Source organism: Gadus morhua, chromosome 10 (genome assembly GCF_902167405.1).
Source record: "Gadus morhua chromosome 10, gadMor3.0, whole genome shotgun sequence".
NCBI lineage: Eukaryota > Metazoa > Chordata > Actinopteri > Gadiformes > Gadidae > Gadus > Gadus morhua.
Window position 1 is genome coordinate 10661783 of NC_044057.1, and position 17128 is coordinate 10678910.

At 42.9% G+C, this 17128-nt stretch overlaps 1 protein-coding gene across 2 annotated transcripts in view; it reads left to right on the forward strand.

Annotated features, from left to right (window-relative positions):
- The window catches only part of renbp (renin binding protein), a 117187-nt gene that overhangs the window by 26634 nt on the left and 73425 nt on the right, over positions 1-17128 (forward strand). For both annotated transcript variants that reach the window (XM_030369214.1, XM_030369215.1), the window contains exon 6: positions 7940-8167. In XM_030369214.1, coding sequence (XP_030225074.1) covers positions 7940-8167 — 228 coding nt within the window. The remainder of the gene's footprint in view (positions 1-7939; positions 8168-17128) is intronic.

Consider the following 17128-nt stretch of genomic DNA (forward strand, 5'->3'; position numbering starts at 1 on the left):
TAATATGGTACTCTAAGACGCTTAATACGCTTAATAAGTCGCGGATACCAACGTTTAGCTTTATATGTAGGCCATATCCAAATGTTTACACTATAAACTATGATTTTACTTTTAGTATATATATATTAAATGTCTTATTTCTGAGAGATGAGACATTTTATATAACAATCAACAATTTTCTATTATTATTGCCAAATTTGACTAAATTGGTTAGAGTGCCACCAAATGAAACAGTTACTGCCACCAGTGCAAGCAGGAGAAAATGTTAGTCTTAAGCCATGCTTGGTGAACACACACACACACACACACACACACACACACACACACACACACACACACACACACACACACACACACACTGGATATGATAATTTAAATAGATTCCACATTTCATCTTTAGAAATTCAATAAATTCTATAACTTATTCCTCTAAATATTCAACTTGCCATGAACATTGCACTCAACAACATTAATATGACATACACTGAGCAAGAAGAATAACCTCTCACACATGAGTGGGTCATTGCGTTGGGGTATGACAATGAATTAGTGAATGATTGGAAAAAATTGCTGCCAGATACATCAATCTAGACAGGAAATACTTCCATTTCCTAGCCAGCGGAACCTAGCCTGGTTCTACCAGACTCTAGTTCTTCATTTCATTTGCATTGAGAGTTTGGATCTACTCAATCGACTAATGTTAACTCACTTGAAGGCGGGTGTCTGTTGAAGTTTAAAACTATTGGATCTGCCCAGTGCCACTCTGGATCTGCCTTAACCAATAGCTAATGTTTGGCCGGGAATCATGTTGCGCGCAGGATGTAAACAAACCAAACACCGTGCGTGAAGATGTCCGTCAACGAGAACTGACTTTAACGTCATTGTTCTCAGCCACTCCCTCTGTTGGCTGATTGGATGCACAAAATTTGGACGGAGAAAACCCACTAACATACAACAGACCCAGACATAGTACTGAAGGGAAATGAAAATTGAGAGGAAGTACTTAGGCGGGCGGAGCCAGGCTTAGTGGAACCTAGTTAAGGCCAAAAACGAACCAATTTGCGGAAGCACATCTGGCACATTACACTTTGTTATTGCAATAAGTGCGCTATGGTCTGGTGTAAAAGCTGGCTAAATCCTTTATCTTTAAATTAAGAAATGTTAAGGTGATAAATGATCATTCCATATAACTCATGTACTCGTAAGCAACGTGAACTGTGCTTACAATCTTTACATTAATGTCCCTCATCACTAGTCAGATATGTCAAAGTGGGCTTGGTTTATGGCGTGTTATTTCCGCAGATTCAAAGCCATGTTGTTCTTTTCTGCCGGCCCTAGGGATGGGAATTGATAATAATTTCACGATTCCGATTCTGCTTATCGATCCGATTCCTTATCGATTCTCTTATCGATTCTCATTGGGTGAGAAAATAAGTACAAATGTGTTTGTTTGTATTAAATCTCTTTAATATCTGATCAGAAGTGCATCTAGAATTAGGAATTGTACATTTTCAAATCAATTGGTCTAGACCAAAAAATATATAATAATAATAATAATACATTTAATTTAGAGGCGCCTTTCAAGACACCCAAGGTCACCTTACAGAGCATATAGTCATCATACATTTTTTAAAAAGCAAGACATTGTGGAAAAAATAAATAAATAAACATAAGCAATAAGAAATAAAAAATAAAAAAAATAAAAAAAATAAAAACAGTGATCAGTTAGACGTTGTGTGCGAGTTTGAACAAGTGAGTTTTGAGTTGTGACTTGAAGGTTGAAATGGTGTCTGACTGTTTTATGTGTGGGGGGAGGGAGTTTCAGAGCCTGGGTGTTGAACAGCTGAATGACCGGGCACCCATTGAAGTGAGTCGTGATGTGGGGATACATAGTAGTCCAGCAGAGGTTGAGCGGAGGGAGCGGGAGGGAGTGTATTCTTGGAGGAGGTTGCAGAGATAACTGGGGGCTAGGTTGTGGAGAGCTTTGTAGGTGAGGAGTAGGGTTTTGTATTGGATGCGGTAGTGTACTGGGAGCCAGTGAAGTTGAATGAGGACAGGGGTGATGTGGTCAGATGATTTGGTGCGGGTGATGATCCGGGCGGCTGAGTTCTGAATGATCTGCAGTCTGTTGATAAGTTTGGTGGGGAGTCCGGTGAGGAGGGCGTTGCAGTAGTCTATGCGTGATGTGACAAATGAGTTAAATAGGATTTCAGCGCTGGATTGGGTCAGTGATGGGCGGAGTCTGGCGATGTTGCGGAGGTGGAAGAATGCAGTCCGGGTGATGTTGTGAATATGGGGTGCGAATGAGAGGGTGTTGTCCAGGATGACGCCGAGGCTCTTGACTTTGGAGGAGAAGGGTACTGGGAATCCATCGATAATTATGAGTGGAGCTGGGGTGTGTTGTGATTTAGTGAGGGTGGATTTGGATCCGATGAGCAGGGCCTCGGTCTTGTTTCCATTGAGTTTCAGGAAGTTCCTGCTCAACCAGCTCCGGATCTCTTCCAGGCACGTGATGAGGGAGGTGGGGGGGATGGCAGCGGTGAGTTTGGTGGAGATGTAGACCTGTGTGTCATCAGCGTAGCAATGAAAATGGACCCCATGGTGACGGAGGAGTGTGCCCAGCGGGAGGAGGTAAGTTGTGAAGAGGAGTGGACCCAAGACTGACCCCTGGGGGACGCCCAGTGAGACACCTGAACACCCAGACTTGTGGTTGCTTAGTTGAACAAATTGTTGACGGCCGGTGAGGTAGGATGTAAACCAGAAGAGTGCAGCACCAGTGATCCCAATACCAGCTAGGCGGTCCAGGAGCAGAGGGTGGGAGATGGTGTCGAATGCTGCGAGGAGATCGAGGAGGATGAGAATGGTGAGTAATCCAGAGTCGGCTGCAAGGAGGAGGTCGTTGGTGATTTTGACTAGGGCTGTTTCAGTGCTGTGTTTTGGATGGAAGCCAGATTGGAACGGTTCGTGGAGATTGTTAGTGTCGAGGTGGGACTGTAGTTGTGCGGCAACCACCCTTTCAAGTGTTTTGGAGATGAAAGGGAGATTGGAGATGGGCCGGTAATGGTTAAGGTCAGTTGGGTCTGCACCAGGTTTTTTTAGGATGGGAGTGATGGCAGCCAGCTTGAGAGTGGGGGGTACAGTACCAGTAGTGAGGGAGGAGTTAATTATGTTGGTGATCATGGGGAGATGGACGGAAGACATGCTTTGACAAGGGAGGTGGGAAGAGGATCGAGCTGACAGGTGGTGGTTTTGGCTTTGCGGATGAGTTCTGAAACGGTCTGTTCTGTTACTAGGGTGAAGTCAGAGAGGGAGCTGATGAGAGGTTGGCCAGAGGTGATCATCCAGGGTGGGTCATCAGAGGGGGTACGAGATGAGGCCAGTTGTTGGTGAATGGTGTTGATTTTAGAGCTGAAGAAGTCAAGGAACGCAGTGCATTGGGTGGTGGAAATGTCTGGAGGGAGAGATTTAGGAGGCTGAAGTAAGTGGCTGACTGTTGAGAAGAGGACTCTGCTGTTGCCTGTACCAATGTTGATGAGGTTGGAGTAGTATGAGGTTTTGGCAGTGGTGAGGGCATTCTTGTAGTGATGGAGGTGGTCCGAATACATTTGGCGGTGTACAGTGAGTTGAGTCTTACTGTAGAGTCGCTCCAGTCGACGACCAGTGGCTTTGAGCTGGCGCAGATGAGGAGTGAACCAGGGAGCAGTGTGGGTGAATGAGACTGAGCGGGTTTTCAGGGGGGCCAGGGTGGTGAGGGAGGAGGAGAGGCAGTTATTGTAGTGAGTAACCAGGTCAGTCAGGGAGGAAGCTGGGGGAGGGTTGGGGTAGGAGCTGATCATGGTGGAGAGGTCTGTGGTGTTGATAAGTTTGATGTTTCTGAAGGAGATGGTCCGTTGTTCCTTGGTTTTGTGTAGTTGGGTATGAATCTCAAAAAGTACAGCTTTGTGGTCGGAGATTGGGAAATCAATGACATCAAGGTTAGTGGGAGTGATGTCAGTGCAGCAGATTAAATCTAGTATGTGACCTTTGTTATGGGTTGGGAGGTTGACATGTTGTGTGATGCCAAGACAGTCCAGAAGTGATGTGAAGTCATTAGCAAAAGTACAGGATGGGTTGTCAATGTGGATGTTGAAATCACCAAGGAGGATAACAGTGGGGGACATTGCACATACAGATGTAAGTAGTGATGAGAATTCATTGAAGAAAACGACGGAGGGTTTTGGTGGTCTGTAAATGGTGACAATGATAGTGGGTTTGGGGCCTGAGAGTTTTACAGCTAGACATTCAAAGGAGGAATGAAGGGGGACTGTGACAGTGGTGACTTTGATGTTATCACGATGGAGGAGAGCAAGGCCACCCCCCCTCCCATTAACCCGGGGTTTACTAATAAACGAAAAACCTGGTGGGACAGCTTCATTTAGATGGAAGAAGTCATTTGGTTGTTGCCAGGTCTCAGTGAGGCAGAGAATATCTAGGCTCTGGTAGAACAACAGGTTGTGAAGTCGGAAGAAGCCAGCGGTAGATCCAGGCGATTATGGTGAAGCCACAGAGCCAGCACAGCGGAGGCAGAGGTGTGGAGCAAGCCGGTTATAGCTACGCTGGAGACGGGGAAGCCAGTTGGACGGCGCCGGGGGTTAACAGCAGTCTAGCCGGCCAGCAGGTGTCATCCACCAACAGCTGCACGACTCCACGCACAAAACACAAAACAAAACACGCAGACGTTTAACGTTCAGAAATAAATAAATAAATCAAGAAAACTGACGCAGTTACTTAACTTAACTTTGTAGTCCGTATGTTTGGCTTTTTAAGCCAAAATGCCATCATTATGTTCAGTTTAACTTTATTGTCCCAAAAAGGGAAACTTGTCTTGCAGTCAGGTACACATAAAAACATAAAAACACAATATACACAAGGACACACAACAAGGATATAGACACGGGCTAATATAAGCTAAAGAAGTTAAAGAACTTTCATACTTAGTCATCTGAATTTAGTTATATGTGCCATATAACTAAAAACACAGACTGAAAACAGTCAAGTAAGAGCTTGTGCCTTTCGGAATGTGAACAGTGCTCATTTGCATTCTACTTGTAACAAAATTCAACTGACATAAACAAAATGAAGTATTGATTAGACAGAGATTTATTAGATGGGCCTATCTAATAAACCGTTGGAACACACACGACCGGAAACCACCGAAAAATTATATTATATTACATATAGAGCTCCGGGAGTCGCAAACTGCAACTATCACTTTCTCCTCCGTGCTGCAGTTCACCCCGGACTGCACTGCACTGAGTTTTGACGTTTGAACGCTGATTGGCTGTTAAGTTACATATGTTACTCAGTTGTCACGCTGTTGAACGCTGATTGGCTTTCATCACGACAAAAAATTGTCGCCGGTTTTCTCTCGCAAAAAATTCGCCCGATACGCGTCTCTACGTTCACTTTGTATGGGATCTTGTCGCCCCATCGCGTTTGGTGTGAACGCACAATGCGCTTCTTCCTCGGCGGCACCATGTTTGCTGCGTTCTGAACCAAAACAAAGCACCGGAACCGATAAGTGGAATCGTTAAGCAGGCTTGCTAATGATGCCAAGGAATCGGTTGACTCGGCACCGGTTCTGAACAAGAACCGGTTCTCGATTCCCATCCCTAGCCGGCCCACAGCTATAGATCGCCCAAATACATACTACATGCTATAGGCTATATTTTAATTAGAATTTAAAATACTTATATTGTTGTAATATTACAATTTGTTGTTATGTTTAGCATCTTTTCTTTTTCTTATACGGAGATCCTTTCACGTTATATCCAGACGCGGGCTGACGCCCAGGCTAGCCTAGGGCCCACATGTGCAAGGGGAACTGGATTGGCCCCTATTGGCCCATAACAAGACCCATTAAAAAATGAAGCAGCTGATTGGGTAAATTTGTAGATCAATATCATGTTGCCAGTTCTTAAATTCAATTTTATTACTATACTATGTCACAGCTACTGGACAGCATAGCGGCAAATTATGATTTACTCGTTCAGAGTTCACCTGGACTCTGTATAGCCTTCCCCCTTACCCCCCCCGCCCCTTCTCCTCCCTTACGCGTAACGTTTTCTGTGTGGCCGTACCTTTACTCTCCTAAAAACACCCCTCCTACGCAGTTATGGTATCTTGTACGTCCTTGATCTTAATGTACACACTATTGACGACGATCGACGGCGAGCTCTCCGCATCGGTCCGCGACGTCCTCTCCATGGCAGTGGTGAGCAGCGGTAAGCTCTCAGCTCCGGTCAGCGGCGTCCTCCTGACGGCGGCGGTCAGCGACGCCCTCTCCTCGGTGCGGTGGTGTAGGTCAGTGGTGGCAGTCTCTCTTCGCTGGTCACTCGTTGGCGGTCAGCGTGCTCAACTTCGGCTGACATCCGTCTTGCATGGCGGCGGGGAGCACTGGCACCGTCGGGTCGATCACTCACCCATCAGGAAGATCTTCGCCGAGACGCTGAAGAAGAACTTCAATCTCGTGGACTTTCTTCGCTAAATAGCTTCTTGATATCGCCATCTTGGTATATAAAAATACAAAATCCCACTTCTGACACCAATGTGGCGAATATCAAAAGCAGAGGCATGCTATATTCTTTCAGTGACTTTATTGAAAGATCCAGAATTCACCGTAACCACAACAAAGCTCAACAAGCTACCCGTAACCACAACAAAGCTCAACGTCTTTTTTAACTCCTCCCCTATCTTCCGCACCGCAAAGCATGATGGGAACACATCAACCAATAGCAGTCGTATAACAAAACAACAAACATAACCCTGGCGCTACATTATATATATTAGGGATGCACCGAAATGAAAAATCTTGGCCGAAACTGAAATCCGAAAATGAGGAAACCAAGGCCGAAAACCGAAAACCAAACACCGAAAGAAATTATTATTAATTATTATTATTAGTAGTACCATTTGGGGTTGCCGCGGTATATGGTATTACCGGTGTTGAAGCCAACACCGAGTTATTTTTTTCCAGTAATAAAAATATATTTGCCGTCATCTTTAGGCCTATTTGATTAAAAAAAAAAAGTTATTTTTTATTTTATTTTTGATGTATTTTTACATAAAGAAAAAAATATATACAAACCTAATAGATAGGCTACCTAATGGCGTTGGAACACACAAGACCGGTAACCATAGCAACGCCGGTAAACAAACCCTGCGGAGCCAAATCCCTACGAGAGCTCCCCGCACTACGGCCATGCGGAGGCGAACAGAGCTTTTGGCCGTCATATTATATATAAAATTATATTATGCTATTATATATAGAACTATATAAGACGCTGTCACCGAGAATCGGCGCGCTGCCAGACGCTGTCACAGAGTGTGAGAGGACAGTTGACGGAGAAGATGGCGTTGACCTAGTTTCAAAGTTTATGCCGTTTATACTCGGTAATACCGGTGTTGACACAAGTGTATTACTTGGTGTAAAAATGTCCACACCGCGGCAAACCTAATACCATTGCATTTATGGCTATGACTGTGTACTAACTTCATTAAAATCAAGGCATTGCAATTTTTGCAAATCGCTATACGTGGGTCTTTCTCAGAAACATTGAAAAACGTCCACACCGCAGACATATTGGCGCTTCCAGACAAGCCTGTGCTGGCCGCGCTTTTTGTTTGCGTCATCACAAATTTCTGTTTTGGCCGTGTTGTTTCGGTGATAAAAGTATTTCGGCAGAAAAACGAAAATGCGCTTTTGGGCCATTTTCGGCCGAAAATATGCCGTTACTTCACTTTGTTTCAGATCTTCATTTCTTAAATATTCTTTAATATTCCAGGGAAAGGCAGAAACTTAATGACAATTTTATCTGGTCTGATTGAATGCACGTTATATCAGAAGACCATATATGGATTACAATAAAATTCCATTTGGTAATTTTCCTTGTTTTTTTAGGCAGAAGCAGAACAGATGATGGATCATATCATTCACTGGGTCAGAGTGGACCCGTCAGAACTTGGTAGGACCAAGCTTCCTGGAGACGAGCCTATGAACAGCATGGCTGTGCCCATGATGCTGCTGAGCCTGGTACAACAGCTGACAGAGGAACGGGACCAGGATCTGGTCGAGAAGTATAGAGAAACCGGCCACTGGTGTGTTCAAAAAATCCTGCAACACATTCAGGTAAGACTGCTGAGGTTGACCACTCTGTCCTGTCTCAGACAGTGCGTTTACATGACACTCAAGCAAATCGAATTTTTGGCTTAGTCCGACTATGATTGGATTATTAAGATGCATGGTTACGCCTTAGTCTTAATAAAATTTGAATCGAATCAGGTTACTCATAGTCTGAAGAACCCTAGATTATTCGATTGATAGTCGCATTAGGCGTGCATATATACGGTCAATTCGATTGGAATCAGATTTCGCGTTCTGTGCATGATCAAGATCTTTTCCTATAAGAAGTATAAGAAGACGATAGTCGTGTTGTTGTTGCCGTCGGAAAACGAGAAACGGCAATTTATTTAAAAAGGTGGAGAAGAAGATGGAGGAAGCCGGTGTTGTGCCAATGTAGTTACCCCCTAGAAGTTTATTACCATCAACATGCATTCAGTAAACACTATGTTTCTGTTACAAAAGTAGCAGGGCTCCAGACTAACGTTTTGCATTGGTTGCACTGGTGCGCCTAACTTATTTTTTTTTTTAATTGCGTCGCCTTTAACGTCAAAACGTCACCTTTTTATAGCTTTCCATAACTTTAATATAATGTGAATGATTTTTTAACAACAATAAGGTGTAGAGAAATACTTTATTTTAAGCCCAATTATATATATATATAAAAAAACTCACATATGCATATTTTCGCCACTTACTGACTGATAGGACCATACTAACTGTTGTACTGACTACTTGTACACAAGGAACCATGTGATTTTACAGTATAGATTTTGAGAAAATGTCATTTGAAAAACTTACATTTGCATATTCTGCTGGCCAATGGAGTCGAACGTCTGCACTGGCGGCCAACTTGCCACAGTCAGCTGCTCACCCATAACACTGTGTTGGTAGTATTTTGAAACGGTTTATTTTGTTATAAACGTCAGAGATGTAGTTACGGCACTGCATACTTGATACTGATGAATAATTATGTTAGATTCTAATTTTTTTTTTAATAATGTTCTAAAATAGGTACAATATTATAACCACGTTAATAACGTTTGTAAGAAACCAAACCGCTGCTAAACCGGTTGAAAATGTAGCAAGTTATGGTTATTTAAAAAGTACATGTACCACTACCAGCACAATGTTATGGGTGAGCAGCTGACTGGCAAGATGGTCGCAAGTGCGGACGTTCTAGACGCCGCCGTAAGACATCTAGTGTTTAGTCTAGGTCCTGGGGAAGATTTGTGTGCGCTTCATTTAGCGGAGAATATCTCAAATGTTATATACTAATATTACCCCACTGAACAATGTGTGATGTGTGCCAAAATCTCTATCCGGGACGAAAGTCCTGAAAATGACCACTATAGGTGACACTTTTATCACAATACAGGTGAATGGGACTTTTTTTTTCCTTTATAGATATCCTAATCAATTTCTACCAGATTAATCTTCAACTTAATAGAAATACTTTTTGTATTACACTTTGTCTCAAAAATAAATAAAAGATGCAAATTAGGCAATCTCATTAAATATGCGTACATATAAACTCTTGAAGCTACAGATTTTCTTAGGCGATCACAATGTTTACAGTGTAAGAATTCTGGGTTGATAGTTCTAATTGTGTCTCCAGGGTGGATGCTGTGTGTGTGTTTGGGGTGGGGGTGGGGGTGGGGTTATAAATACAATTGTATACAAACACAGGCCTTTTTTCAAAGAAAGAAAACAAGCATTTTATTGATATACAGACATTTTATATCCAACCTTGCTAATATCATAAGAACGTTAACTTAAAGTGAAAACTACAAAGCAGCAGGTTAATTCCCTGTGTTGCAAGGTAACACGTCAAGTCCAGGTACTGATGGAATCCAGGTAAGGCGATGATGATGAGAGCTCATTCAGTGATAGGATTTTTACAACTATTGCCTCCCTTGCATTTGCAGTACTTGCAGCAACGGATACCAGCTACCCGACAGGGACATCCATTCTTGTGTGCACATTTGGCACATGAGCAGGGATCTGGCAACCCTTCAGGTTTTGAGATTACAATCTCAGGGACTAATAAACTGCCCTTTCTTATAAAACCATAAGCATCTGCATTTAAGATTGAGGTGGCGTCTGTAAATGGTGCTTGGACCCAAAGCTGCTGTTGATAATAGGCTCTTTGTATATGTTTTCCTGCATTAGTTGAGGTGCAAGCAGCTCTCTCAAAGTCCATCTTGAGGACATTACTATCGAACGCAGCAATGCGCAGGTCGTCAAATGTCTCCATGTCTGTTGATGGTTTGAGACATTTGACCAAGAATCTTTCAGCCTCTCTGTTAGCTGTGGACAGTTGAAATTGAGAATCAGATAAGAGTTGTCTGGTTTGCGGACAGTGTTCAGAGCTGCAAGTTTAGTTGAAATTTTGCTAGTTGTATCACTCCCAGTCAGCGCATGTCGTGCTGGGAGGCACTGTGTGAGCTCGTCTCCCAGTGCTTTGCAGATATCATGAAGTGGTAATATTGATCTTTTAACTCCTGAGTTACGGATAAGCCAGAGCTCTTGGAGGCCAAGACTTCTCCAATTGACTGTTATGTGGTATAATAGGCACACAAAGACATCTGTGTCACCCGATGACAGTGTCAGTGATGTAGATCCTGTGCGGTGACTTAAAATGTCCTGCACATGGAACATCATCCTGTCATCAGCTTCCTCGTGTGTGCAGTTGAGCCGAGGGAATGGAGTGGCACTCGCTGCTGACACAATCCATGCCTGTGGTGATATACCAAGGTATAGTGGTTTGGTGCCTTTGTAATTGGTGGTCAGCCACTCAACATAGAATGCCTGAAAAGCAGTTTTGCTAATGGAAGATGACCAAAAGTTCTCTAATACCACTGGAACATTTTGGTTTGGTGATACCAAATCAAGGACAACCATGTTTTTTGATTTTCCTCTTCTCTCCCTCTCTCCATGTTTGATGCTGTCCTCTCGGTAAGTGTCGAAAACTACATGGATCTCATCACAGTCGCCTCCAGCTTTGGTGACCATAAATGTCAAAGCATTAGCAAAGTCGTGGAATGTCTTGATGGGTGGATCAAGTTTCTTTAAGGAGACCTTTCTCACCAATGCCATGAAGTCGATAATGATGGCGTGTGTTTGCGGGGGGGTAACTGGACCTTTTATATCTATTTGTGGACACAACTTCAACAGCTCAGTCCCAAGTTGTGATTTGGCACTCTTCCTCAAGTAACCGTCTTTGTCAACCAAGAAGAATGCAGAGTTGGTGATCTCATGCTGGAGTAGCTCCTCAACTGTGAATCCCCGGTGACACCCGTACTCAATAAACATGAGAGCTTTGATTGTCTCATCTTTGATGTCTGCTTTGGAAGCCAAGTTCAAGGTGGTCTTTGGCAAAGTAAACTTGACTTTACTAATAGTCGAGTGTATCGATACCGACTTATTTCTGAGTCGATCATCGGTAAATTGAGCACAAGTAGCACTGCCCTCTGTGATGCAGCACAGCAACTTGTCGACATTTACCTTGGTCACAATTTCTCCAGTGAGAACATTCTTAAGCATGCCCTGGTCTCTTAAAGGACTGCATACATTGAGGAGATATTCCTCTATGTCTTGCACCATCTTAACTACTTTAGTTGTAGTGCTCGGGTTGAAGTCATGATGAAGCGAGAGTTCTCCTCCAACATCATCCCTCATCTCAAGGAGATCAACATACTGGTCCTTTTTATGCTTGATGATTCCCCAAAGAGCTACTGCTTCCTTCTTCCTGGTGACCCCAATTATCCCTCCACTCACTTTGGCCGGCCGGTTGTAACACTGCTCTAGTGCCTGGTCAAATGGCACTCCACTACCTTTCTTGGTGGTGTTCACAACAAATCCACCATGTATGTATGAGTCATAGAGGAGTGGGAACTTCTCCTTCAGTTGATAGCAGTCTTGCCGGAATAATGGTGTCCATCGACAATAGTTTGTTCTCCCAAAAAAGAACAGTGAAGTTGCCCTCTCTATTGCACTGAGGTAGAGAATCCAGTCTCCAGAGCGCAGAGAGTTGGTCAGATCCCTCAATATTGGGAACAAGTCAGAAACATATGTGCTCCAGTAATTAAAGGACTGGGACTGCAATGCCTGTTCCTTAAGGTAGACTTGAAAGGCTGCATTGATGATGTTAGAAAGCTCCTTTTTGGTGTTCCACTCTTCATTTGAAGGCTCTTGGGACTTCTAGTTGACCTGCAGTGCCTCTATCTCTGTTTTTCTGTCAGGGTATTTGGAGAGGAATGCTTCCAAGATCATGGATGTGAGGACCTTGTGTATCATTGAATGGGCAGTGCGGGCCCTAGCATAGTGAGAACCAGAGATCACGGTCTTAATGACATCAGTACCGTAGCACTCTGTTTCAACTAGAACATCAAAAATTCCAGAGGGTTCCAGGTATGTACCAAGACAGGCCAACACAATTTTCTCCATATGAAACCCACCTAGACCAAGGAATATATTATTAAACTGGCCTGGTTTCATAAGTTGGATTTCCTTGGCAATACGGTACACACCTTCGTCGGCCCACAAACCACCACAGGCATCTCCCTTCTGTTTAGGCACATCCTGAAAGTTAATCATTGTGGTGAAGATTGCATCAAATGTTGTTGCGGGATAAGGAAGGATGGGGGTAAGAATTTTGGTGGTAGGATGAAAGTTGGCATTCACAGTTGCGCTTCTCAGAGCTGTAAATCCTGGGACACTGTCACTGACATGTGTAACTTTTTTGGAGAAGCGATTGGCCATCCACAAAAAATAGTCTGTATTTATTGACTTGGTGGACTCGGTTGCTTTAGCATAGCCGTCAGTTGTTGTGGAAGAGGGGTCTCTCGTCATATCTAAGACTTCTGATGCTTCAATGGTGGAGCTCTTTGTGTTTGGAGTAGGCTCTGATACCTTATAGTCAAGGTGTATCTCCCCGCGCTCTTTTACTGGCCCCATCCTGATAATCTTTTGGCAAAGGACTTTAGACCTAAGCTTTACTGTGGTCCGGCTCTGAGTATCAACGGACCTTGCAGAGATCTCACTTTCCGCTGATGGTTTCTCTACACTGATTGGAACATTTTGGAAGATAACAAGGATGGTATCATGTGTGGAGCCTGTTCCTGCCAGGGTGCTTTCATTGTGGTCAAAGTTATCCATTGCCCCATTTAATGGGCTTGTTGCTTCTAGGACAGCAGGGAGAGGTACTCTGTTGTTACCTGCTGTAGTGATGATACGTTCAGCGAGGTCAACATCAATCCTCTTGACCGTGTTGTAACTGACACATATTCCGTGATGGTTAAGAGCAGTCACCAGCTCTTTTGAACGTGTCAGACTGTGCACTCCTTGAGCCACCATAACATGAAAAGGTGTTGGTTCCTTGCCCTCGGTAAGGATGTTATGCAGAATTTGAAAGACTACATCAGTCTTCAGGTGGTAAGTTGTTTTCCCCTTAAACATATAGGAGAAAAACTCCTGCCATCTTTGTGGTCGGTTCTTAATGAAAATGTCATTTGACATTTGGAGGTCTTGTGGTTCACAGAAGCTCTTCTGTAGTCCAAAGCTGTATTCCTTCAACTCCTGCGCCAGCTCAGTTGCCACCTGTCTGACAGGTGAAACTCTCAGGGACTCTACCAAGACCTCTGGAGAACTGTTGGTGGAAAGTACCATCTGAGATGCTCGTTTGTTACCTGGGTATGTAAAGCAGACATTGTCTCCATACAGCTCAATGATTAGCTGCTTTGCAGCTCGGTTTGACACTACTTGAGTTGAACCTTCATTGAGTCCGTCTCTGATGGAAGTCAGACTGTATGATGTTTTGCTCAAATCAAGCCCAAGAGCCAAAAATCTAGCCTTCAATGAGTTGTCCTCAGCTGTTATTGAATCCTCCTTTTCAAGATTTTTCAGGATGTCCTCAATTTTGGCATTATACTTACTATACTCTTTAATACTCTTTACGGCAAGGGTCATGATATTGGATATCAGCCGCAAAAACATCATCTGCCTCGCACATTACCACTGTTTGGGTGTACACATGGTCCTTGAACAACATGGCCGCGTTTAGTAATTTCTGGGCCATCGGTTTTTCACAGATTCTGAACAATTTGTGTATTTTCTTCTGTTTAACTGTTTTGCAATCTGAACCACAAAAGATACATACATTTGTAGTTACACGGGTCTTAAATCTTCTGCTTCGACGCTCAGTTGGATCATTAATAGGTCTCTGCTGAGATGGCTCAGACTGTTCTAATGGCTGGGTTGTGTGATCAGCCTTAGCCATATCCCTTTGAAAAGTTCTGTAGCAGGATTTGGTGTGGTATTTTATGATCTCCGGCTCCTGCACTGTCAGTTGAAGAACCCTAGCAGTTCGAGTATCACATATCTTAGTATGTTTGGCAAGCGAAACAATAACACCCCTGCCAATTTCACCACTAGAGAGGTACTCGGATTGCTTCTTCTTCTGACATAGGATGCACTCGTCTAATTTGATTGGTTTAGGTGAAGCACAAGGAGCTGTGAGAGGTACTTCATCCTGAAAATAAACAATTATATACTGTTAGGTTGCTCAAAAAAGCTAGACTATTTTTTTTCTACCATAAAATATTTCCTACTTCAATCAAAAGTTGTATTACGCATGGCATGTCACTTTTCTATTTTATAACCCCAAAAATAAAATAAATGAATTAAAGCTTATCTTACCATGTTTCCCGCTGTAGCCCAGTCCAATTTTATTATTATCTATATGAGTTGTTCTCTCACTCTCTCCAGATCTTTTGAAATTTTGTAAAATAAGGTTTCAAATATGAGTTATTGGTATGTACCAACATATCTGTTCTTTGTGAGAAATAACTTCATGATATGAAGACACTGAAACTTCATCAACTTGTCTGAGACTATTTGATCACAAGTTCTGATTTACTGGTGATGACATTTTCCCCATTTTGCAAAAAAACTAAACAAAACACTAGCGGCTAGCAGCTAGCTAGGTAACAAGCTGTAGTTAGCTAGCTACAATACACACCACATTAGATATAAAACTGATACAAATTCATTATAATTATTTAATCACACAAGATTACAACTCATATGATAATGATACATTATAAGTGTACACGCCAACACAGAGAAAAAAAAGAGTAGATTTCCTTACTTTTCTTGATCTCACAAGTCATCTTGCTTGACAGCCATGTGCTCTGCTACGACCTCAGGTTACTATGGCTACCAAGTAAACTTTTGTTGAAAAAAAAGTTGGAGGTGATGACAGCAATATTAAGAACAGCTAGGAAATGTAAGCCTTTAAAGTTTAGGTTAATTAATAACTGGCAATTCCTGTATGTTGCTAGTTGTATGTAATACGTAATAGTTGTAACTTTTTTTGCCATTTTATTTATATCAAATCAAAATGCTTACACTGTTCTTTGACCTCATAATCATGGTCATTGTGAACATTGTGATCACCTCAGAAAATTCCCATTCACCTGTATTGTGATAATAGTGTCACCTATAGTGGTCATTTTCAGGACTTTCGTCCCGGATAGAGATTTTGGCACACATCACATGTTGTTCAGTGGGGTAATATTAGTCTATAACAGTTGAGATAGTCTCCGCTAAATGAAGCGCATACAAATCTTCCCCAGGACCTGTACTAGTTCTATATACCTACACACGTAGGTGAAGGGTTTTATTTTGAAAACGTTGCGAGATACCACCCAAAGGTTGTTTAGAGTAAAGGCGCACAAAGATTTTGTGTGATGGCTGGCTTAACCGCGGATGAATGAATGGCGGCTCACTTGACTGCAGTTTACCAACGTCCACAGCTGTCTTCTTCTTTAATGTATCTCCTATTACACCAATAAATTGGGCACATGCCGTATCATTGCTGTAAATCGGAATTACGTATAATCCATTTTTCTTCATCAAAATAATCTCTGACTTAAATTTGGTGAAAGGCATTTCCACCTTTGCAATGTTGTATGCAACATTACATTTTATGATAATTTTCGGATTCCTCCGAGGACCTGATTACTGCTGCCTGCAGCTGGGGTAGGGGCCACTTTATCTACACATTTGTCACGGCATATTGTATGCTTTTTGGACATGTGTTTTTTTAACGTTTCGATTCGAAACGTCGTTGCCTCACCTACGAATGCACTATTACCGGCCATATTCTGACCGCACTCCCGACAGTAAATGCAATGCATTGCATTCCGTCCTTTCTCGTATCTCAGCCAGGAAAATTGTGTCAACCAGTCATGTCTGAAAGAGTACATTTTTGGGCTTTTTAATTTGAGTCTCGGGGCCGTGCTCAATCTCAGACTCGGTTGTCTCCTCTGGTTCCGAATCTTATGTTATCGCCGAAGGACCGGGGGCAGTTGGCATCTTCCCAGGGACCGTCGCCGAGGTCTCCGTGTCTTGGCTGGATTTCTTAATGAAAAAGCTTTCAATTTTTCTAACTCTCTCCATTTTCACTCGTTTTGTCATGTTTATTTTCTTTTCTGTTTCATTTAGGCAACTCTGGCGCTCATCCTGTTCAGGTCGATCGCATTTTTTTAACTCACACTTAGAGCAGTGAAAAAGACGACAGCCAATCAGAGGCAAAGAAACGCCCTGAGCTCTGTCTCTTATTGGTGACAGCAAATCAGTCGACCATAGAGATGCTGCGCTTGTGCAAAAAAAATATGTTTTCACCCGAGCAGCGTCAGGTGCACCTAGAATTTTTTTTTAGTCGCACTATTAAATATTTTGGTCGCATGTGCGACCAAATTGGTCGCAATCTGGAGCCCTGAGTAGTGTATGTGCGTGTGCGAGAATGGCAATGTGTGTGTGAGTGACTTCAGCGAGTGAGTGGATGAGCGAGGAGAGCGAGTGGTTGCATGTGTCAGTTTAGTGAATGAATGAGTCCAGTTGTGTCTGTGCAAACGTGTACGTTTAACTGAGTCGAACTTCGCAGTTTGCATAAAGTACCCAACC